Source organism: Diabrotica virgifera, chromosome 3 (assembly GCF_917563875.1).
Source record: "Diabrotica virgifera virgifera chromosome 3, PGI_DIABVI_V3a".
Lineage (NCBI taxonomy): Eukaryota > Metazoa > Arthropoda > Insecta > Coleoptera > Chrysomelidae > Diabrotica > Diabrotica virgifera.
The window spans coordinates 14,863,968-14,890,538 of NC_065445.1; the positions used below are offsets into that span (position 1 = coordinate 14,863,968).

General features: G+C 32.8%; 1 protein-coding gene across 3 annotated transcripts in view; it reads left to right on the plus strand.

Moving 5' to 3' along the window:
- The window catches only part of LOC114327129 (serine protease persephone-like), a 129,647-nt gene that overhangs the window by 87,776 nt on the left and 15,300 nt on the right, over positions 1-26,571 (plus strand). The window contains exons 2-4 of one of the 3 annotated variants that reach the window (XM_050646332.1): positions 15,878-16,147; positions 17,434-17,525; positions 17,683-18,043. The exons of 1 other annotated variant lie outside the window; for it this stretch is intronic. In XM_050646332.1, coding sequence (XP_050502289.1) covers positions 15,878-16,147; positions 17,434-17,525; positions 17,683-18,043 — 723 coding nt within the window. Of the gene's footprint in view, positions 1-4,880; positions 5,062-15,877; positions 16,148-17,433; positions 17,526-17,682; positions 18,044-26,571 lie in introns of those variants that run through there. One more of the 3 variants, XM_028275639.2, reaches the window with a different exon arrangement.

Consider the following 26,571-nt stretch of genomic DNA (forward strand, 5'->3'; position numbering starts at 1 on the left):
TTCACGAATAATCATGAATAAAATAGGTACCCTTCAAAACACAGAGTGGGTCTCTAATAAGCGTTCAAGCTTCTATAAATCATTAGTACCTTCCTAATTTGACAAGAGCAGTGGGTTTCTTATTGTCTCTAGTTGCCTCATAATATTTAGCTTATAATATTGTTAGTTCTTCTTCTTATCTATATAGTCCTCCAGATTCTTTATCTCGACTCTTCAGGTCGGTTCGTTAAAAATATATCTCTTGCTTATAGCAATGTTTGTCTTAAAGCTCTTATATCAACGTATGTCATCACTAATCATTATTCATTAAAAAAATATCATTTATCACTCAAAAAAATATTAATTCAGGTTCATCTCATACAAAATTTAACACAAAATCGATGAAAATGTATCTATAGAAACAACAAATATCAATAATAAAAACAAAATGGCTAATAAAAATTCAATAATAGTATACATATTCGATACAAATTCAATTCAAAATTCAAAAACAGCCTATGCAAAAGTTAGATAAAAATATTCAAAATCAGTGCAAATCTCAAAATTCGATAGAATTTTTTTTGGAAAAAATTCGATATTCCATACAATATTTAAAAATAACCGTACTAAAAATCGAAATCGGATATAGATTTTTCAAATAAATTTAATAACAATTCAAAATTCAATAAAAATTCAAGAATAGCATATATAATAAACTTCTATAAAAATATTCAATTCAAAAATCACTTCATATTTCAAAATTTATAGATATTCTTAAAAAAAATCGATACTTCATAAATTATTCAAAAATCAGAACTTACAGAACTACCCCTCATTCAGTGACATTTCAAACTCCTGCCTATCTCATGTTTGGGCGTAAAATTAAAACCAAATTTGACTTTTTGACATTTAACGATAAGATATTGCGAGCTAGAGAACAACAGATAAAATACCATAAAGGTAATAGGGTGGTAGAATTTATAGAAGGAGAAGATGTTTATGTTAGGGATTACAGGGTAAATGCACAAAAGCCTAAATGGGCAAAGAGTAAAATAGTTAGAAAATTAGGACATCAAACATTTCTATGTCAGCCTTTAGATAATCCAAGTCTTGAATGGAAAAGACATTTGGACCAAATTGTTAAATGTGGTCATTTTTACGATGAAGAAATATCTAAAATTTCTGATGACAAGGATAGAGATACGTGTGATCCACTAAGTTCAGTTCCAAGTACTTCTGTAAGTTCACCATTACCTTTAAGTGAAACTGAAGCTTTGGTAACCTTAAAAAATACCAGTGAGACCCAAGGAGTGTCCGGTAGTGTTGAAACCGAATTTTCGAGTGAAGATATCAGTGCGGTTCCTTCGTCAATTAAAGACAGTGCATCACAATCAACCGTTGGGTTGCAGTCACCTAATATTAAGGAAAGATTGAGAAGAACCATCAGACCGCCGGATCGTTTAGATTTCTAATTAAGACTATGACAATGTGGTTTTTATATTCGGATCTTGGTGTGGAGGGATGTAATGTATGCTACCTGTAACAGTTATGTTACTTCCCACCTCTACAAATCTATCTATGACCAACTTCACAGATAACCTATAATATGTAATTCAGATATTAGCATATGTTCAATTAGTATAATGAATAAAGGTTTTCATGCCGTCTAAATTGTTTAATATTCTTAGATGTGGACACCACATACTCCTCTATTCTGAATCCAACACACGCCAGCCATCCTAGGGATACAACCAGGTACGACCAGGTTTTTACAAAAATTTCCACCCTCAGAAGAAAAAAAAAAGTAATAAGACCAATAATGACGTATGTTTCAGAAGCCCAACGCATGACAGTTAAAACATAAAGACAGGAGAATACTGACAAGCATTGCAAGAAATACTCTGAGAGAGCGAAAGTGGAGTGAAAACTTAAGAAGAGAATATAATAAAATTGATAATGGAGAAGAATATCGCTCTAAATATTAGTCTAGTCGCAACATAGGGGGTCCCGTGGACACCCTCAGTTCGCCTCGATTTTATGGTGGTATTATAGGTTTTTTGGGTCGCTGTGGCCCAAATGTGGTGCGTTTAACTGTTATTAACAAATTATGGTAAAATTAGGTGTTTTTCAGGAATTATTAGGAGCCCTGTAAATAAATTGATAGTGTTAAGGTCTTCCCTGGTGTATTGTTGGCCGCTGAATCGAATGCGACTAGTCGCGATTACTCAAAATGTGTTCTTATTTTGTTAATAACAAAATAATTGTTTGCAAGTTTGTAGTATTTTTCATAGTATTTTTATACGCTAAATCGATTGTCATTAGTCCTGATAGCTTAAAACACGTTCCGACTTTGTTACTAATAAATTATTGCAAAAATAACGGTTTATAGTACGTTTACTCACGGTTTTTGCTCTAAATTTTAAAAAACCACTTGGAGTGACATGAAATTTGGCATCCACGTAGCTAACATGTCAAACAAAACAAGTGATATTGTGCCGATGTGTGCTTTTACCTGGGGGGTGAGTTTCACCCCGTTTTGGGGGTGAAAGAAGAAACCTTTAAAATAAGTCCGGAATTAGATAAACTGATTAATTCTAAGCAACTTTTGTTCTATACAGTTTTTTCACTAAGTCAATACTTTTCGAGTTATTTGGTTTTTTTGTTGAAAAATGAACATATTCACTCGCAAATAACTCAAAAAGTATTGACTTAGTGAAAAAACTGTATAGAACAAAAGTTGCTTAGAATTAATCAGTTTATCAACTTCCGGACCTATTTTAAAGGTTTTTTCACCCCCTAAAAGGGGTGAAACTCACCCCCAGAGTAAAAGCAGACATCAGCACAATATCATTTGTTTTGTTTGACATGTTAGCTACGTGTATGCCAAATTTCATGTTAATCCAAGTGGTTTATTAAAATTTAGAACAAAAACCGTGAGTGAACGTACTATAAACCGTTATTTTTGCAATAATTTATTAATAACAAAGTCGGAACTTGGTTTAAGCTATCACGACTAGCGGCAATCGATTTAGCGTATAAAAATACTATGAAAAAGACTACAAACTTGCTGTAGATAGCGCATTTCGAGCTTTTCGGCGAATAAATTATTATTTTGTTATTAACAAAATAAGAACATATTTTGAGTAATCGCGACTAGTCGCATTCGATTCAGCAACCAAAAATACACCAGAGAAGACCTTAACACTATCAATTTATTTACAGGGCTCCTAATAATTCCTGAAAAACACCTAATTTTACCATAATTTGTTAATAACAATTAAACGCACCACATTTGGGCTTCCAGACCATTTCCATTGGATTCGTCGACCGAAAAAACCTATAATACCACCATCAAATTGCGGCGAACTAAATGTGTCCACGGGACCCCCTATGTTGCGACTAGACTATATAGGTCAGTAAAGGATTTTGAAGATTTATAACAAATCGTTGACAGAGTGGTAGAAGTCAGCGAAGAAAACGGACTGTCCCTAATCACAAAAAAGACACAATTAATGGTAATAACAAAAGCCCAACAGCGCCAAGAAATCATAACAATACATGGAGAACAAATTTAAAATGTGAAAAAATATAAATATCTGGGTATAATAATTAATTAAAATAATAAAACAGCCATAAGACCAGCTATGATGTACGGAACTGAATGTTGGGTAGTGAAAAAGAAAGAGGAACAACGAATGCATGTGGCGGAAATAAGAATGCTTAGATGGATGAGTGGAGTGACAAAAAAGGATAAAATTAGAAATGAGTATATTAGGGGAAGTCTAGATGTGAATTGATGCCAAAATGAGAGAGCATAGGTTAAGATAAGGAGAGAGAGACGATAAGGCAGGACATGTTGGTAAAGGGGATTAACATTGATATGACCCAAGATAGAATTGTGTGGAGAAATGCAATTAGAGAAACCGACCCTGCATACGGATAAGGCAAAGAGAATGATGATGATGAGGAGTGAATACACAGAAGAGATTAAAGCAAGAATAGGACAAGCAAGAAATGCTTTCAACAAACTGAAAAAAGTATTCTGTAGCAGGGATATTACAATTTCTTTAAAGATAAGACTTCTGAGATGCTACGTGTTTTCCGTATTGTTCTATGGGTTGGAAGTTTTGACATTAAAGGAAGATGTTTCGGACAGATTAGAAGCTTTCGAGTTATGGGCCTACAGAAGGATGTTAGAAGAATAAGTTGGGTGGATAGTCACGAATGTCGAGGTGTTGAGAAGAATGGGAAAAGAAATAGAGGTTTTGAATACAATTAAAATTAGAAAACTGCAATATCTGGGACATATCATGAGGGGCGACCGTTATAACTTGTTGCAATTAATAATACAAGAAAGAATACAGGGCAAAACGAGTCATGGAAGAAGACGAATCTCCTGGGTAAACAATTTGAGAGCTTGGTTTAACTGCTCTTCTGCTGATCTCTTTAGAGCAGCGGTATCGAAAGTGGTGCGAATTGAGATGATGAATGCCGACCTTCGCAGAGGAGATGGCACATGAAGAAGAAGAAGAGGTTTTTTTCTGTTACTTTATGGCTTCATCGATGAGGATATTAGGGTAAACTGACTGAACATCGAGATATTCGTATAATATAGGGTAAAAAGACGACTTGAGTCAGTAAAAATGTTAAATAATAATAAAAAAAGGATTTCAGTGAAAAAAATGTGTAATTGTTTATATTCTGGAACTACGCTTTTTTGCGAATCCAAACAAAACTTGAATCAATGTGAAATCATGATGGGTAAGATAGGAGTTGTCAAGAAAAAACGAGCTGAAAAGTAAGGTTGAGAAAACGACTACCACAGTGAAAACTATGGAATTCCTTAGTAGTAGTATAATTAGCCTGTATTTTCTTAAACATAAATTGTATTTATATTTTAGGGTGACTCAGGAGGTCCTTTGCAAATCAGAGAGAGAACAGGAGCTTTCTCAATTGTTGGAATCGTGTCCTATGGAGCAGGCTGTGGTGGTAAAATCCCTGGTGTATATACTCGAGTCTCTGAATTTGTAGATTGGATCGAAAAATATGTGTGGCCATGACAAATAAAGTAGTTAATAGTTCTGATATTGTTTTACTTATACATATAGCAAAAACTATAAATACCCTTTTTCCCAAATAGCTGTTTGGTTGTCTGTTGTCACAAGACACCTACCTATATTTTTAGGGCACTGACTTGGGTCCACGTCCTCAGGTGGATGATAGGGGAATTCCCGATCCAGTTTACCGATGGGTAAAAGGGAAATAAAATACCTCCCTTAGACCAATAGATACTTGTCAACCCGCCTGGCCAGTGTGGCAAGTTAAGGCTAAAACAATCCAAGCGAGGAGAAGTAGTGTCTCAGAATCTCGCACTAAAACTTCAGGCAACCCATGGATACTAAGGGGGGACAGAAATTTTATAAGAAACAATGGAACCAGACACATAAAACATCACACAAGTAAGAGGTTCATAGCTATATTTAACATACGCACACTAAGGTCAAATTAAAGGACGTTGTCCATTTATTAAAAAGACAACGGACAAATGGACTAGGAATAATTAAAACGATTAAAAATATCTACCAGAACAACACAATAAAAGTAAAAGTAGATGAAGAACTAATTGACCCAATTAAAGCTGACAATATGATAAGACAGGAAGACTCTTTGAGTCCTTTATTGTTCAACCTGATCATGGATAAAATAATAAAAAAAGTAAGAACACAAAAAGGATAACAAATGGGAGAAAAACAACTTAAAATAATCTGCTATTCAGATGACGCAATACTAATCTCTCAAAGTGAAGATGATTTACAAAGTATGCTGCACCTTGCACCAATTTAATATAACCGCTAGAAAATTTAACATGTTAATTTCCCCAAAAAAAGACTAAATACATGACGAAGAGAAGGTAAATGCGTGGCCTAAGTGTCCTCTATTTGCTTTCTCCTATTTTCGTCGTCTCTACGTGATTATATATTGTAAAATCCGGAGATATGGGATGCAGCCAGAAAGCAGTTTATTAACGAAAAGTCTTAGATTTAAAATATTGTTCATTATATTTTTATTTCAATTATTCTAATTGTTTAAAAAGTAGTAAACTTTGTATCTGGGGCTTTTCGTTGTTTTCCTCGTAATACGAGAGATGTCGCTGATTTGCGTCTCAAAAGGTGGGTTCATTGCATCGCGATGTTTTGCCTTAAAAGAGGCAGAATGTTTATATTCCCTTCAGAGTTGTGACTGCATAATCTTCACTGATTATGCATAAGGATGCTGAAATAGTTGCTATATGGAGATGGTAGTCCAACTCTGAATCGAATATAAACAAAACCTGCTGAACCCTTTTTAACTAAATACATGGTTATAACAGCAAATCTAGTAAGGTGTAAATTAGAGCTGGAGGGTCAGATAAAATAGAACAAGTCATGGGGTTTAAATATTTTAAGATCACACTATCTAGCTACGGAAAGCTCAAAACAGAAGTGGAAGATCAGATGAATAAAGCAAACAGAGCTGCAGGTTGACTGAATGAAACAATATGGAGAAATAAAAATATCGGAAAAGAAGTGTAAAACAGAATGTACAAAACAGTCATCAAACCAATAATGACATATGCAGCAAAACCACGACCTGATACAGAAAGAACAAAAAGAATGCTAGAAATAGCAGGGATGAAAACCCTTCGAAAAATCGATGGTAAGATACTATGGGATATAGCTATACTGAATATAAAATCAAGATGCAGTAGAAATAAACAAACCAAGACACGTTAACCGCTACTAGGAGCACTCCCAAATCATAATTTACAATATATATGCATTGAAAATTCCAAATCTTGATTTGCAAAGTTTATACATTGTAAGTTATGATTCGGGAGTGTTTCTAGTAGCATTTAACGTGTCTTAGTTTGTTTATTTTTACTGCATCTTAATTGTAAATTTAGTATAGAAGCAGGGCCCCCGCTACCATATGTGCAAAGTGTGCATTGCACACGGGCGCCATCCTTTAGGGGCGCCACATCCAGGAGTCAAAAAGTGCAAAAAAAACAAAAATAAATTTTAAAATAAAAGTGGAGAAAGTAAATTTAAGTATAAAAACACAGAAATTGTTATTAGTCTATCGTCCAGTTACTGCCGATTCCCATTTGAGAGAACATGTCAGAAGCCAGGCATTTTAATTTATTTTGTTATGATTTCATTATGTTTGTTTCATTTTGATATTTTAGTATACAAATAATAGTCCATTTACTCACGGTTTTTGCTGTAAATTTTAAAGAACTGCTTATATATTGACATGAAATTTGTCATATACATAGCTAACAAGAAAAGAAGTGATATTGTGCCGATGTGTTCTTTGCCCTGGGGGAAAAGGGATATTCTCAGGGGAATACGCGCGAAAATACCTGGGGATATTCTCGGGGGTGAAAAAACATACGTTCAAAATAAATCCGGATTTGGATAAACTGACTAATTCTAAGCAACTTTTGTTGTATAGAGATTTTCACTAAGTCAATATTTTTCGAGTTATTTGCGAGTGAATATATGTCAATTTTCCAATAAAAAACCCCGTTTTTTAAACTCCGGTAAAAATATAGCTTACATTACAAAGAAGTGAAAAAATAATTTATGTATGAAGTCTACAAATCCACTAGAAGCAGAGTTGTAGCTAATGAAAAGTAGGTTCTTATTCGTCATATTCCAAATCAAATATTTCAACGTGAAATAGCCAAAAAAGTAAGCACTTTTCGGGGAAAACTCATTACAATTTCTTTAAAGTGTTTAAAAAAGAAAAAAAAATCAATGGGAAAATCCCAATAGTTGGCTGTATACCATAGTTTAAAAAAGCTTTATATTTGATTTTTAAATAGTTTCTAGCAACAAGAACAACATACAAGCAACCTTTTTTTGGTAAAAAAAAAACCGTAAAAATCACCCCCCCAATTAGCATTCAAAATTAAATTAATCGTTACCGTTGCATACTATTTATTTTATATAGGTACCTACTTGTAAAACTGAACCAACATTATTTGGAGCGTAGCTTACTTACTTTTGATGTTAAAAAAAACAAAAATATAGCTTCTTTTAAACACTTTAAAAAAGTTATAATGAGTTTTCCCTGATAAGTGCTTGATTTTTTGGTTATTTCACGTTAAAATGTTCGATTTGTAATTTGATGAATAAGAACCTCTTTTTCATTAGCTATAACTCTGCTTCTACTGGGTTTGCAGATTTCAAATATAGGTACTTACACCATTTTTTCACTTTTTTATAAGTTATATTTTTTTCGATAATTATTAACTTACTTTTTGAGGTATTTGCAAAAATCCGTCTAAAAATGTGTTTTTTTGTTGTTGAAAAATGAACATATTTACTCGCAAATAACTTGAAAAGTATTAAAACGTATTGACTTAGTGAAAACACTTTATAGAACAAAAGTTGTTTAAAATAATTGGTCATTTTATCCAATTCCAGACTTTTTGAACGTATGTTTTTTCACCCCCGAAAATGGGTGAGACTCACATTCATGGCAAAAGCACACATCGGGGCAGTATCACTTTTTTCTCTGACATGTTAGCTATGTGTATACCATATGTCATGTCAATCCAAGCGGTACTTTAAAATTCGAAGGTTTTACAATATTTTACCTTGAGTATTATAGTCATATTTATAGTTCTTCAGATTGTAAATATGACTTCTGAAGTTCAGTTTGTTGGTTTATTTTAAGCACCTACCTACCTTCAAAAAATAAATAAAAAGCATGATCCAAAATGCCTTAAGGGGCGCCAAAATCCTTTTTTGCACACAGGCGCCAGTAACCCTTACGGGGGCCCTGTATAGAAGTGCAGAGATACGACGGAGATGCAAGGTGGACAACATTAGTAACAGGGTGAAAAACAGAAGAGTAGAATGGAACGACCACATAAGCCGAATGACAATAAATAGGACGTAAGGACGGTGAGAGACGGTTCCACAATAGGAAGATGATCAGTGGGAAGACCATGAAAACGATGGAATGACAACTTACCGGAGGCACATTGAAAAACAGACAGAGTCATATCTACTCAAAAAGAAGAAGAAGAAGACACTAACTACAGAAGAAAAGCTGCTAGAATTAGAAGAAGAAATTAAGAAAATAAAGAGGGCAGTGATAGGACTGACAGAAGTACGACGAAAAGGAGAGTACCTAATGTATCGAACTATAATAAAGTGGCCACCAACTAGTTTTCAATAGAGATCAAAATCAAGCAGTAGGCGGCGTAAGCTTGCTTAAAAAAGTGATATCCAGGATCACACAATATAAGACATATCGATAAGAGTAATATCAATAGACATCCAAATGCCTATGCCCCGATATTAGATCACGAAGATGAGGAAACAAGAAATTAATGATGCAATGACGACACATTTTTCTTCGTTGAGTAGGATAGCTTTTTTGTCTTTTCCCTTTTTTATGTCAGTTTCTTCCATGGTTATTGATGCATCTTTCCATTGTCGTCTGTGTTCTTTCTCCCTCCATTCAAAACAACCAACACTCTGAGATCTATCCTGCATAAAACTAAACCCAACAACACACAAGAAAGGTCCAAAAACTGCATCTACAAAATACCCTGTGAATGCGACAACTTCTAAGCAAGCAAGCAAGCAATTTGATTTAACCCGGCCTGTGAGAAATGTCCAGGGCCCCCGCAAGGCTGATTGGCGCCCGCGTGCGGGACATATTTTAGCGCCCTTTAAATCTACTATACAGGGTGAGTGGGAAGAAACGCACCAAACTTTAAGACTGTATAATATACGTAAAAATAATCAAAAATAACTCATATGTTGTTATTCGATCTCCATTTTTGCTTCTTCTTCATTCATTAATAACAATAAAGAAGTTATCCCATTATTCGTAATAAATGAAAAAAGCGTTGGGCATCTGTAATTTGAGAAAAAAAATTCAATTAATAGAATGTAATTGCATATTAAAACATAGTTTTTAATTAATTACAAACAACTTTTCATAATAATAATTTTCGATATTGTGAAATATAAGGTACTCTTGATCGAAATTCATATTTTTGATACTCATAAGATTGATACAATTTTATATTTGGTTGCATTTTAGTTTTTAGACTATGCAAAGCATTTTATTAGGAATAAACTTTTTCCGTAAATTTAGTAATAAAAAGTTTCCCATGTGGTTCTAAGTTACGTATACACAATGTCTTGATTATTTTCTTTTTTTTTCAAAATAAATTCTAAATTATGGATTTTATTAGAGGAAACCCGATTGTAACTACTTAAAATGAACTATTATTATTCTATGCAATGATTATGATAGGTACCTACCTACCATTTTCACAATTAATTTAATTTCCACACCACTTAAAATAACAACAAATAAAAAAGATTGTCCTATATTTTTTACCCGAAAACAAAAGTTTAAAATCAGGGCAGAACAAATTAAACGGCTATTGCAATAATAGTCGTAGGTAATGATTAACACCGATATAAAATAAAATTTTAAACCTTTCACTGCAGGAAACCACCCGTTCACCAGTAACAGTAAATAATGTTTGTGCCTAATAAACGCATAGACGAGAAGGGAAAAGATACTCAAGTCAAATACATAAACATAATTCATAGAGTAATTGTTTACTTAAGGGTAATTATCATAAATTCGAGTAAAAGATTCAAGTTATACGAGTAAAACTGCTTGATCCAGCAAGTTGTGTTTTTGTTGGAGTAAAACTGCTAAGTTGCGTTTTATGGGTGTTAATAATTTATGTTTCTACTCGTCAAGGAGTGTGATTTGATGTTTATTTGACTATTTTGAGTGTCGCTTTAGTCTGTAAAATCGATTGGATGGTACGCCAAGCTTAATTCAATCTACTTCAAAGAAAAAAATTAGGAAGAAACAACAAAATGTAATATATTTTGACGGAGTAAGTTCAACATTTCAGGACGGGAATAATTATTTTTTCAGTAATAACACAATATTTGATTTTTGAGATTTCTCTAGCTGTTCATGAAATAATTAAAATTGTATATAAAAAATGATTATCTCATTTAAAATAAATATTTCATATTTACCAAACCTTCGGTTTGGCGCCCCTTTGGGGTTACGCCCGCGTGCGCCGCACGCGTTGCACGCCCGGTTACGGGGGCCCTGGAAATGTCCACCCTTTCGAAAGGCACATTCGGGTTTAACAATTCATTGGAGCGAGATGTATTAACCCAAGTAAAAAACATGAGTCACTTCACCCCGCTCCAATGCTCCAGACCATCCCTTTCCCCCTTAGCACGCTGATGCGCTATAGGGGCACAACTATCAGCCATATGCTCTTCACATGGGAATCCTGGGTAATAAGATTCCAACGTGGTACCCTAATCGATTTCAAAACTAGGCCAGCGTGAAGCGCTCTATGCCTGTATCCTCTATTGACTTGTCCGCGAACTAAAAATTGCTTGCTTGGGCCCCAGGTCACTGTACCGAGCCAAACGAGGCTCGGTCCAGTGACCTGGTGCTCAAGTATTTTTTTGGTCCCTATGTGCCCTGGTTTTTTGTTTTTATTATTTTTTTGGTGGCTTACGCCGTTTTTTATATTTTTTTGTAGGCTGCCTTTAATTAGGATCTTGGTATTGGACCTACGCATGGGTTACATGTTTCTTCGGCACTTGGTGTTTCTAGCTACGAACTATCTACTACTTTTATTTTCACTTCTTTATTCTTCTTTATCTCTCTTTATTTATTTTACATTATTTTCTTTGTCCACTTTCTTTACTTATTTATTCCACTATCTGTTGTTTACGACGTTTGTGCTTCCACCGGTGGAAAGCGTCATACCCTAGCATCTCTCGCAAAATGGAACTTGGGGGGTGCTCCAGCTCCGCGAATTTTACCCTTGCCTTGTCTGCTATCATCCCTGTGACTCTCGCCTGCTGTAACTCTCGGAATGAGAATCGTTCAGCGACGTATTTTGGGACTTTGGCTGCTTCTCTTAGGCTGTTGTTGTGGGCCTCCTGTATCTCCTTTTTAGTTGTATTGCATACGTGCAACAACTTCTACGTGGGAGAAACTGCAAGACCACTAAGTGTGAGATGAATGAAACATAAAAATGTGTACTGAAACATACATCAAGAACAAGAAATACCAGATATGCCAAGATAAGTTTTTTTCAATTTTGTTATGACTGCAGGACGCAGTTAATGATAATGTACAAAGACTAATTACATCTCCAAATTATATGTTAAACATACATTAATTATTGTTTTAAAAATGACAGTGATCTGTACGAGAGGCATTTTATTACCTACAATTTATGAGCTATTTTTCGAAAAAAGTAATTTGATGGTTTTTAGGAAGTAGTTTTGATTGCATAAATATAAATAAAAACCTAATCGTCGTTTTGCTGAAGCGTTATAGTAGGGGAGGAAAGTATGCTAAATGTGCAGTCACTCGAGCGCTTTGTAGTGCAGTCACTGAAGATGGATATGAACTATTACCTCCGATTTCGTTGAACCTCAATCGATTTGCATGAAAATTGGTGAGTGGTTAGAGGATATCTCAAGGAACAAAGGTGACATGGTGCCAACTTGCACTTTTGCCCTGGGGGTGGATGCCACCCCTTCTCGGGGGTGAAAATTATTTTATTAAAAATAACCCCATAATTCGATATAGGGACAAATTCTAAGCAAAATTTGTTATATAAAGTTATTAAAATAAATCAAAACTTTTTGAGTTATTTTAGATCAAAGATTTTAATTTTTCATGAGAAAAATGCATGTTTTTGCCAAATTTTTCATAAATAACTCCATAATAACTTTTCATAAATAAATAATATTATTACCAAAATTGAAACTAATAAAATATGAAATAAAGTCCCTACTGGAAAAACCTTTTGGTGTTAACTAAAAGTGAGTTATAGGTAATTGAATCTATATTTTTTCGGCTAATACCCAAATCTAAGTATTCAAGCTTAAATAACGGGAAGAGATGAATTTTATAACATAAACTTATTAAATATAATTTATCAACGTACTTAGAAATATCTATCAAATGAACCCTCGAACAAGTTGATAGCATTAAAATTTATGCTCCAAAAATTTTTCAAAATTTAACTTTTAAAAATTTTTTTTTTAATAACTCCGTTAGTTTGTAAGATATCAGGTTCACCTAACAACAATTTAAAAGTTAATGAAAGGCTATTAAACCACATTGAAATTAATATTTTAAATGCCTTACTTTTTTAAAGATAAAAGGTTAAATTTCCCCGGTTACATGGTTCTCGCAGCAAAATTTAAGCTTTAAACGTTTCTATCTCGGTTATTTTTTACCCCACAGAAATAATGAAACAGGTAGAGTATTTGAAACAGAAAAAACTAAAATTTGGTTAAATAACATTTTTATGTAAATTGAGTAATTTTTGAGTTATTATCAAAAGAAAATGAAAATTACGATCATTTTAAAAATTTTGTATTTTTAAAATTACAACTTTTTTTCAAAAATATGCGTTCTAAACCAGTCAAAGTTTATGAAATTTTTGCTAATATAAAGAAATTATTGTAAGGATTACTATAAATTTAAATTTTTGTGGAAATGGCGTAGGTATGTTTAATTTTTTACTTTTTCCTAAAATATTCGAAAGGGTTCTCTTATTTTCATCATAACTTGCTTAATATTGATGTTATTAACTTCTACGGGAGCTCATTTGATAGGTATTCTAAAGTACTTTGACAAATGTTGAGCAGGTATATTTTATAAAATGCATCGTTTTCCTGTCATTTAAGCTTGAATATTTACATTGAGAACTCGTCGAAAAAAATATACATGCAATTACCCATAACTCACTGCGAACTAACATTATTTAGTTTTTTAAGTAAGAAGTGTATTTAATTTTTTATAATCTTCAATTTTGGTAATAATAACTTTTTTGATTTTTGAATTATACGTGAAAAACTGCTTTAAAACATGCATTTTTTTAGAAAAAAATAAAATTTTTGATCTTTAATAACTCAAGAAGTATTGATTTATGTTAATAACTTTATATAACAAATTTTGCTTATAATTTGTCCCTTTCTCGATTTATGGTATTATTTTGAACAAAATAATTTTCACCCCTGAGAAGGGGTGGCATCCACCTCAAGGGTAAAAGCGCAAATTGGCATCATGTCAGCTTTGTTCCGTGAGGTATCCTCTAACTACGCACCAACTTTTATGAAAATCGATGTAGGTTCAACGAAATCGGAGGTAAAAACCTTCAGTGACTGCACTATTGGGGACCTATTGGGTTGTGAAGAGTAGGTTCTAAAACCAAAAAAAGTTAAGTAAAGTTTTCCATTTTAGTGGGGACTTTCTACTTTTAATTTAATTTTCCATTTCCAACAATCGTTTTTTTCCGATTATAGCGCCATCTATCCATAATTCGAAATAATCTTTCAAATAAAAGTTACTTATTTTTACGTACGGAATCCGAATTTGCAATAAAAAATGGGGGCGCCTATTTAAAATTTTAAAGTAACCCCCTACCCCACATCCGTGGAGGGTCGTGTTTGGTTCCATTCGATAGATTTTTCAAACATATTGAATAAGTGTATTTTTCAGTTTTTCGATCTGATGTTCATTTCGCGAAATATCGCGGGATTCGTATTTAAAATTTTAAATTTACCCCACCCCTCTCCGTGGGCAATCGTGTTTGGTATCATTCGATAGATTTTTGACAAATATTGAGCACGTATTTTTTAGTTTTTATATATATCGTTCATTTCGCGAAATATTCGCTTTTTTCTTGTGAAACTTTGTGACTCACCCATTTCCTTACGCTCCGCCCAAATCGTCAGATTTTTTAAATATACACTGTTTTGCATGTACTTAACTTACCTTATCTTAATCTGACAATTTCGAGTTTTTCTAAGGATAGATTTTTTTTTCGGCCCCCCCTTAACGAACTCCCCTGTGTTTAGAGGCAATATATGGTAGAGGTACATCTACAGGGTACCAGGGTTCTCCCCATATGATAATCTGACGCGCTCGAGTTACTGCAAAAATCCCCGCTTGGGCTCCCCTACCATTAGCAAAGTTAGTTTTCAAACATTAAGTATTTTAATGTTTGAAAATTAATAGATATAAAAATTAATTTGTCTCTATTGGTATTTAAACATCACATCACTCTTTGGTCATCATCGACAATAGAAATATAGTTTATATATGATGATTTTTTTTTATTTTGTTATTGATAATCAGAATCGAGTGAACGAAACAAGGGAAACAGTAGAGCAGATGAAAGTAGCCGCTTTGCATCCTCATTAGCGGTCATCGTCATCATATCGATCTTGCCAATGAACATGAATTTTTTGTATTTTTGAAAATTGTGCCTTGGAAGTTATGGATAACTTGGTGTTTATTGTGTTCTGTGCATTCTCCATTATCTGTGGTTCCAGTATTTTGAAGGATTATGAAGGTTATGAATGTAAGTTTTGATTTTTTTGCGACTTGGAAAAATTACTTTGTAGGGGTTGTCGTCTAGCTCTAGGGCCTAGGAGTTGGAGATAATCAAGTTAATTTGTAAAAATAGTTTCTTTGAAGAATGTATGAAGCATACGAAGTAATAGTAATTAAAAAGATATTACTAGCAACCGATTACATATTTCTAGTTGGTATAATATAATACTATAAAATAAATATTTATGATTCTATTCGTTAGTTTAAGAGAAAAATGGTGTTTAAAGTTATTTTTGTAAACAGGACTTTATCTACACAACGGTTTCAGTTTCATTTTTGATAACGATTTCTGAAGTGGAAGTTGAAATGTCAAGTAAATTTAATTTCAAACTTAAACAAATTGCATAAGATGCCACCAGGAAATAGCTTCAGAACAATATTCTGATATTGTAATCAATTTTGTTCTTTTTTGCAGTTGGCAGTAAATGCCACACTTCTGGAGTACCTGGTATATGCAAAAGGGCCACAGAATGCCCGCAGGCATTGGACTCGATACGAAAATTCCATAAACACAATTTTAAACTGTGTCTTTGGGACAATTTGGACGAAGTCATATGTTGTCCCGACAATGTGGAAAAGGGGCCCACACAGATAGATTCCTACCCGGGCAGTAGTACGGAAGTACCTACCAAAATACCCAGCACCAGCAATAAAGGACAATTTCCTAAAAGAAAATACCAACAAGGTAAGAAATCTGTCCAAGAATCTTTATTCTATGATTACTTTCTCCCTCTCTTTCCAATAGCTCTACAGCCCAAATCGTTCGATTATTCTTTTGCATTTTGCTTCTTAGGAATATCTACGAATGTGAATACTAACCATTCTTTTGGTAAAATACCTGTTTGATAAATATGATCATATAGTTCTACTAAAACGTCTATTATTTCTTCATCTATCAGTTTAAGAAACTCAATCGGAATTTCATCCGGACCTGTAGCCTTTTTCCCTTCTTATCTGTCTGTTTTAATGTGTATTGAACTTCCTGTTTTAAAATTTTTTGTCCCGGTTCTTTAGATTCCTCAGCTATGATTTGTTGTCTGTCATCCCCGAATAGTTCTTTTACGTATTATGTCCATGTGTTTAGTTGTTGTTTTATATCTATGAGAATATTACCGTTTGAATCTTTTAAAATATGTAGGTATTCTTTTTCTCATAGGCATCTTTCACTGAGTCACAGTTTTTCGATTTCTTTCTAACGCATTAAATTGTATGTGACAGAAAAAAAGGCACGTCCGTGATTACAGAAATTTATAACATTTATTCTAGTTGTCGATAGATGGTGCTATAATCGAAAAAAATTATTTACGAATTGTATAATATATCTACGAATATAATCTCTACAATTTATACTATACAAATCAAAGAAAATTCCATTTTATAAATGCAATAAACAAAATTGATTTGTTCTTATGCCAAATTGCCAATAAAATGTGACAACTGCCAGATTTAACTAAAATGTCATGTTAGAATAATTGTTATAAATGTATATTATGACGGACCATTACCTTTTTTCTATTATTTGTGCACTGACGCACTGAAAATGCCCATGAAAAGGACTTTACCTATATTATTTTATTTTCCCCACGTTCATTGCTTTTTATATTCCTCTATTTCGTCCCACTGTTCAGTTAACCGTCTTTCTTTTGGTGTTATTATATCTTTTCTAATCCTGCTGTTTAAGGATTTGTATTTTGTAATGTTTTTGTTTATATATTTTCTTCTTTCATTCATGAGAGTTAGTATTTCGTCTGTCATCCACATATGACTTTTCTTTGGTATGGATCCAAGTATTTCTTCTCTCGCTTCTTTTAGAACTTGTTGAATCTCCCTCCAATTTTCATTAACGTCTTTAGAGTTGGTTTTTTTGGCTTATCTTCTCTAGGTTCTGACATCTAGATTAAAAAAGAAACTAAATAAACTAAAATTTTTACCTATAGGAATATAGTAAAAGCACTTTTCTTGTTATTTTAGCTTGTGATGAAATTGAAAGAGACTCTAGATCAAGTATTATTTTTCATATAACAGATGGTGAAGATGCTGTGGACAAAGAGTTTCCGCATATGGTAAGAATGAAAAAATAGAGTTATTATTATTTTTGTAAACATTACATTGTACATAATAATACAAGGTGGCCAAACGAATTCAAAATAGAGCTATTATCAGGAACTACGACAATAGTTTTGAAAAACCCAGCGTCTGTTTATTAAATTTTGTTTACAGGTAGCACTGGGCTACGAAGACAGCAAGCTTCCACCAGGAGAGCTCAGCTGGAAATGTGGGGCATCTCTAATCTCTCCCAATTTCTTGCTGACAGCAGCCCACTGTGTGTCTAAAGAGAAACCATTAAGAGCCCGTATGGGAGTAACAAAAATCAATGATACCAATCATCAAGATATCGATTTTAAGAGAATTAGAATACACGAATCTTATGATCCATTAGGAAAACGCGGTGATCTTGCCATCATCGAGTTGAAAAGAAATGCCACTTTTTCAGATACTGTAAAACCAGCGTGTCTCTACTGGAAACATGACGATCCTCTGGGACTACTTGTAACAGGGTGGGGAAAAACGTCGTATGACTGTAAGTGTTAAGGCTGATTTATGTTAGGAAGGGGCGTGCACGTTACGTGCCGTAGAACAATAGAAAGTGCACGTCGCAACACGTCCCCGGAGTCGCCATGTTCCGTTGTATGATAAACTATCCAATGCTTTTCATATCAGGCGATTCTTCAACGTTCCCCCCCACATAACAATGATGTTCGTATCATGTTCTAAGCATATACTACCAACATTCGTCGGAGTATATTCTGTTTAGTATATGCGTAGTACAAGCATAGCATGTACCTTAAAAAACATTCTAAATTTCATGTTCTTTGCATATACTTTAAAGTATATTCTCGTACCGAATATACTGAGTACATTCGTGTACGTAGTATCTCGGAATATTCGTAAAAGTTTATTCTTAGAATATACCTTTATCGAATATTCTTAGCACATACTTATAAGTACATTCTTAACACATACTTATAAGTAGATACTATTCTTAGAATATACCTTTATCGAATATTCTTAGCACATACTTATAAGTACATTCTTAACACATACTTATAAGTAGATACTTTTAAAATATCTTAAAAATAATATGTATGTATAGTATAGGAAGTATGAATAATATTAGCCTTATCAACTTCGTTATATTTTAGAATAATTAATAAAATTTATGTATGTAGGTAGTATTAGACGAATTTCATTTCAAAATTGTTGTATGGTAAAAAAGTTTAAACATTAATTGTATTAACGTTTACATAGATACTATTAAAAATTCGTTTTCATAATTGAAATGACTTTACCATTTCGAGTTTATCATGAATCATGAGTATTTTTATATCCTTGGAATTTGTATTTAGGTACATTCAATTCAAAATGGGCCATTTCGCAGAACCAAAACGTGCCAAACTGCACAACCAAAGCAACCAAAGGCTTTGACGTTGCCAACCGTTGAGTAAGCTTTCTCCGTCAACTTACCTTAAAAATTCCCACTTTTATAAAAAAAACTTCCCTCCTGTTTACAAAATCTGAGAAGATATGTTTAATTATTTTCAAATACCTATTTTGATTTTTTCTTAATATTTTACAATTTGGAATGGATAAGTTACCTTTTGAGTTAACTTTTTCCCTATCACCTTTTATGTTGAAAATTCCCGCAAAAAGGGAAATTTCTCTTTGTTTGGCAACACTGACCACCGATGTTATTCCACAATATTCATACATTCATATCCCCCATCTGACCATTTCTTACCTGAATGGATCAGGGATAGGAAAAAACCGTAAAATATGAAAAAGAAAACAGGCATTATTTCATTATTTGTATCATCTATGGATCTACATATGTAGTGTTGAGGATGAAGACGAATGATGTAGTACTAGGACTAAAGAACATACATACAATAGCTTTATTGTAATATCTTTATTTTGTTTGCGGTGCTTCAAAATACATAAAATATAATCTATTTTGGTAACTCATTAAATAGGTAAGTACATATAAGTATTATATAAATTTTAGTTACTTATGCATAGTTTAGTTTAGCTAAATATATAATGATTTATATAAATAACTAAAATTTATAAATATGTACTTACTTTTTAAGTAATATTGTAGAATGTAGGTACTAACTACATTCTCATTTGCAATTAAAATATGTAAATATAATAAGTATTTGGTAGAACCAGTAGAACCTAAGATGAGATTAGGTGATGCTGAAAACATACTTCTAAGCAATATAGCACTTTCTTAGAATATTCTTAAAAATATATATTCTTCCCATTCAAAGATGTGCGGTAGTAGGTACGTTCTAAGTATATAAATAGAAGGTTTATAGCACTTCCTTGGAATATTCTAAAAAGTACCTTCTTGGTATAAACTAAAAAGATGTGCGGTAGTATGTTCTAAGTATACGTATACACATAGAAGGTTTATAGCACGTCCTTGGAATGTTCTAAAAAGAACATTCTTGGTATATACTGAAAAGAAGTGCGGTAGTACATTCTAAGTATATACGTAGAACGTTTAAGTACTGTAATGTAGTATATACTCAGTATGTGCTCTGCACATTCGCAATGGTAATTACGCATATTCTCAGTATATACTTTTTCTGAAAAGTATGTTCTATGAATCTACTAAGAACATGAAATTGTTATGTGGGCCGTAAGACAGCCGTGTCGTCCACGTTCCGGTCCTAACATAAATCAGCCTTTATGTTGTAATTATACTTTTCTATCTATCTATCTAATCAGCCCTAAACATCCATCCTTGGATATAGGCCTCCTCTTCCTTCTTCCATGCCTCTCTATCTTGGGCAATTTGCATCCATTTTGACCCAGTGTGTTTCTTCAGGTCATCTGACCATCGTATCTGTGGCCTTCCCCTTTTTCGTTTGTGGTTCAACGGTCTCCAATGTATAATCATCTTAGTCCATCTTTCATCCTTCTGCCATAGGGTGTGTCAGGCGAACTTTCATTTAAGATTTGCTACTTGGGTAGAGACATCTTTCATATTTGTTTTGTTATGGATCCATTCGTTTCTTTTCCTGTCTGATAATTTAATGTTCAGCATTTGTCTTTCCATGGCTCTTTCTGTCTTTGCTATTTTTTTCCATATTCTCTTTTGTAAACGTCCATGTCTGAGAGCCATATATTAAAACATGGAGTATACATTGATTGAAGACTCTTGTTTTTAGGTATTGCGGGTATTTTCTGTTCTTTAGAATATAAGACAGTTTTCCGAATGATGCCCAGGCCAATCTTATTCTTCTCTTTATTTCTTCGGTCTGATTTTCTTTATTTAATCTAGTGATTTGTCCTAGATATATATACTCTTTTACTTGTTCTATTCTTGTTTGTGCCACTGTAATTACTAGTTCTTCTTGTTGATTGGTCATGGTTTTTGTTTTACTGTAATTCATCTTCAGTCCTATCTTTGTCGATTCTCTATCTAGTTCTTCCATCATTCTTTGTAATTCTTCACTTCTTTCTGCTATTAATACAATATCATCAGCATATCGTAAGTGATTCAGATATTGCCCGTTTATGTTTATACCCAAACCATCCCAGTTCATTTGTTTGAACACATCTTCTAGCGCTTGGTTGAATAGCTTGGGCGAGATGGTATCTCCTTGTCTTACTCCTCGGTTTATTTTAATAGGCTCCGTTTGTTTCATTAGCTTAATAGTTGTTGTTGCCTTATCATATATATTTGTAATTAAGTCGGTATATCTGTAGTCTATTCTGCTGTTTTGTAGAGAATTCTTTACTGCCCAGTGTTCCACACTATCAAATGCTTTTTCGAAGTCAATAAATGCCATGTATAGCGGGATATGATATTCGTTAGCTTTTTCGATTAATATCTTCATCGTTAAAAGGTGGTCACTTGTACTGAAGCTTTTTCTAAATCCGGCTTGTTCTCTTGCCTGGTATCCATCTAATTTAGTTGTTAATCTGTTTGTTAATATCTTGGTTAATAGTTTGTACATCACATTTAGTAAAGTTATGGGTCTGTAATTCTTTAGATTCTCAATCTGTGGTACATGTACCACTGGTGGTACATATCATTATTTGCGGTGGTACACAAAACCCAAAAAAAAATAAAATAGTAGTACTTAGTAAGTCTTGATAATATAACCTAAAAATATAGGTAATATAGGTGGTACCAAAAATAATCAAAATAACTGTAGGTGGTACATGACTCAAAAAGGTTGAGAACCGCTGCTTTAGATCCTTTTTATCTCCTTTCTTAAATAGTAACAATGTTACTGCTTCGTTCCAAGTGTTGGGTATTTGTTTTGTCATTAATATTTTATTCATAAGTGTGTACAAAACTTCTCTAGTTGTTTTCCCACCATTTTTTAGCATTTCTACAGTTATCCCGTCTTTTCCTGGCGATTTATTATTCTTCATCTCCTTGAGTGCTCTTTTTATCTCATTTTTACTGATTTCTGGTTGTAAGTCGGAATTGACATTTTTTATTTTTATTTGAAATTGTTTAAGGATTTCTTGTGTTGGTTTCTGTTTTGTATTGTAGAGGTTTTTATAATATTCTTGTGTTATTTGTATAATTTCTTCTATATTATTGGTCTCTATACCTTCTTTGTTCTTTATACTATTAATCTGTATGCTTCCCAGCTGTGGTTTTAAGCACTTCATATTTTTATTTTGTTCAATGGTTTTTTCTATTTTTTCTTCCTGTACTCTCCTTTGACTTTCCTTGATGTTCCTTCTGATAGCTTTGTTTACCTCTTTGTAATCTACTGTGTTTCTCTTATCTTGTTCTATTAATGTTTTTCTTTTGCTCATGAGGTTTTTTGTTTCCTGGGATATATAGTTTTCCTTTTTTATTCTTGTTTGTGCTACCTCTTTTCCCGCCTTTGCTAATGTATCTGTTAATAGCTGATTTATTTCATCCATATTTTTGTTTTCCAAATATCTAGTGGCCGGTATACTTTCCCTTATTTTTTGTTTATATTCCTCTTTTGCTTTCTTAAGTTTTCCCATATCTAGTTTCGATCTATTTTCCATTTTCTTTTTTGTTTCGAATTGGCTATTAATGCTGAGTTTGGCTTTGACAAGAATAATTATACTTTTATCTTAAGAAATTTCCTTATAAGTTTACCTTAAGAATCAAATGCTAAATATTTTTAAACGCTTTTCTTTAGTTCAATCGTTTGGGTCAAATCTTTAGACGTTAATTTGACTGCCTTGTCTTCAATGCAAATGAATGAAAATTTGCAGACATATGCATTAGCGGGAACAAAACGCGAATAGTCAATGAAAAAGTTTTTTTATGTTTATTAATTGTTTAAATAAAAGAAAAACTCCACGAGGAAAAAATTTCCTGTAGTTGGCTGTATACCATTTATTACAAAAACCCATAAAATCCTTTATAAAGGTATAGGTCAGGGTAATAAGACAAAAATATACCCTGTTCGTGACACTTGAGCAGCCAGGGTACTGAAGCGTTTTTTCGACTAGGTAATACCTATAGGAACAAATTATAACTATTTCCTACGTAGAATCTGGCGGCCATTTTTATTTATAAACAATTAACTGTCAAAAAATGGCATTTTCCCCCTTTTTTCAAATCAACGAAAAACAGTGACAATTATGATTTTTTTAGTACAAAAATCTTCGAGATTATGGGAAAAGCTTTAAAATGACGTATTACAAAGTTTGATATACTCATTTATTGTTAATATAATTGCGAAAAAAGGTCGGAATTGCAAAAAAACATATTTTCTCAATAACTGTTGTAATGATTAGTGTACAGCTTTGAAATTTTTGTCAAATGAGGGCTCTTTGCTCTTTGGTGCTTAATATGTGATAAAAATTTCAAAGCGATTCATTCAATTGTTTAAATTTTATTCAAATTGTTTATCCCAGAAAGCATTTTTTTGCAATAACATAAGTCAGAAAAAAATTGCCTTAGAACCATTTCACAGTTGTCAAATGAAAGAGCATGAGCTACATTTTGAACATGGTTTAAAAAAGTGAATAAAAAACGCATTTATTAGTAAAAAATAATTATGCAAAAGTATCGTCAATTTTTCTTTATAAACTTTTTGAATAACTTTTTCCAAAAAAATTAATTTTTTTACCCTATTTTAACTGCTCAACTACCAAGTTATGTTATCTATATCATAATTGATAAAAAAATGTAATAAATACGTATAATTTCTTATATAACAAAATAAAAAGTTTATAAGGAAAGATTTACGATACTTTTGCATAATTATTTATTACTAATAAATGCATTTTTTATTCACTTGTTTTAAACCAAGTTGAAAATATAGCTCATGCTCTTTCATTTGAAACCTGTGGAATGGTTCTAACGTCATTTTCTTCTGACTTATGTTACTGCAAAAAAATGCTCTCTGGGATAAACAATTTGAATAAAATTTAAACAATTGAATGAATCGCTTTGAAATTTTTATCACATATTAAGCACCAAAGAACCATTATTTGACAAAAATTTCAAAGCTGTACACTAATTTTTACAACAGTTATTGCGAAAATATTTTTTTTTTTTGCAATTCCGACCTTTTTTCGCAATTATATTAACAATAAATGAGTAGGTATATCAAACTTTGTAATACGTCATTTTAAAGCTTTTTCCATAATCTCGAAGATATTAGTACTAAAAAAACCATAAGTTTCCCTGTTTTTCATTGATTTGAAAAAGAAGTAAAAAATGCCATTTTTTGACATTTAATTGTTACTAAATAAAAATGGCCGCAAGATCCTACGCAGGAAATAGCTACAATTTGCTCTTATAGGTATTACCTGTCGAAAAAACGCTTCAGTACCCTGGCTGTTCAAGTGTCATGGAAAAAACCTTATTACCCTGGACTAGTATATGTGTATAGGGATTTGCCCTGTATAGGGATTAAAAAAACGATTTTAATGGAAAATGCTTAAATTCTCTTGTTTTTTACAATGTAGAAACTTGAAATTTTACAGATTGTAACTAATTATATGAACTATAAATATTTTAACTTTTTACGTTAAGTAATTGTTTACGTTATGCTTCATAAATAAACAATAAAGTTTTAAATTTTTTGCCGATTCCTTTTCATGTTTGTACAGGGTTATTCACTATATGTTGACCCCCCTGTAAACTGCTTTATTTACAGAATTAGAAAAAAATGTAAAATAGAAAAGTTATTGGATTTGTAAATTATGATTTTTGGACATATATGTCATACTAGTGACGTCATCCATCTGGGCATGATGAAGTAATCGACTATTTTTTTAAATGGGAATAGGGGTCGAGTGCTAGCTCATTTGAAAGGTTATTCAATTACCTATTCAGTAATATAAACATTAACATGATTAATTATACAGGGTGTCCAAAAATTTTTTTTTTATTAAATTAATTAGTTCAGAACAACATTAAATTAATTGACACAAAAAGAAGAATGTATGTAATTTATTTAATTCAAATACATTATACTCCTGTCATAAAACAGAAATAAATATTTATTGAATAAATAAACATTACTTTTCACTTAAATTCAATGTTCAAGCTGCCTCCCATCTGCCTCTTGGAAGTTTGAACATTGAATTTAAGCAAAAATCAATGTTTATTTTTGCAATAAACTTTTATTTCTGTTTTCTAACAGCAGTAAAATGTATTTTAAATTAAATAAATTACATACATTTTTCTAAAAAAAAACAAACAAATGAAATAGAGAATGCGGAAAAATCCCCTTACGAACAATTCACACATCCACTACTTCGGGCTGGGAAAATTTTTTTGAATAGAATCGAAGATCCAAACACCAGCTCTTAGAAATGTGTTTCGCCCTCTTCAACCTCTATGGGCTCATCGGTGAAGATGAGAGGTTGAATATCTTCAGACACATTCCAATCAAAAAACAACATTCGAGACCTAGACATAGCAGGAACGTAAATCTACGCCCAACCTGACAATGCCATTCTCAAGTTTTAATTCCCTAATTACTTTAGATTAAGTAAGATAATGTTTATGAAAAAACGAAAGATGTAGATCTTTGAAACACACTGAGTGATCAAAAGATCCACAGGTACTGGTTTGGACGACCACTCGTACGAAAACAAACAAATGAAATAGAGAATGCGGAAAAATCCCCTTACGAACAATTCACACATCCACTACTTCGAGCTGGGAAATTTTTTTTGAATAGAATCGAAGATCCAAACACCAGCTCTTAGAAATGTGTTTCGCCCTCTTCAACCTCTATGGGCTCATCGGTGAAGATGAGAGGTTGAATATCTTCAGACACATTCCAATCAAAAAACAACATTCGAGACCTAGACATAGCAGGAACGTAAATCTACGCCCAACCTGACAATGCCATTCTCAAGTTTTAATTCCCTAATTACTTTAGATTAAGTAAGATAATGTTTATGAAAAAACGAAAGATGTAGATCTTTGAAACACACTGAGTGATTATCATAAACATTATCTTACTTAATCTAAAGTAATTAGGGAATTAAAACTTGAGAATGGCATTGTCAGGTTGGGCGTAGATTTACGTTCCTGCTATGTCTAGGTCTCGAATGTTGTTTTTTGATTGGAATGTGTCTGAAGATATTCAACCTCTCATCTTCACCGATGAGCCCATAGAGGTTGAAGAGGGCGAAACACATTTCTAAGAGCTGGTGTTTGGATCTTCGATTCTATTCAAAAAAATTTTCCCAGCCCGAAGTAGTGGATGTGTGAATTGTTCGTAAGGGGATTTTTCCGCATTCTCTATTTCATTTGTTTGTTTTCGTATGAGTGGTCATCCAAACCAGTACCTGTGGATCTTTTGATCACTCAGTGTGTTTCAAAGATCTACATCTTTCGTTTTTTCATAAACATTATCTTACTTAATCTAAAGTAATTAGGGAATTAAAACTTGAGAATGGCATTGTCAGGTTGGGCGTAGATTTACGTTCCTGCTATGTCTAGGTCTCGAATGTTGTTTTTTGATTGGAATGTGTCTGAAGATATTCAACCTCTCATCTTCACCGATGAGCCCATAGAGGTTGAAGAGGGCGAAACACATTGCTAAGAGCTGGTGTTTGGATCTTCGA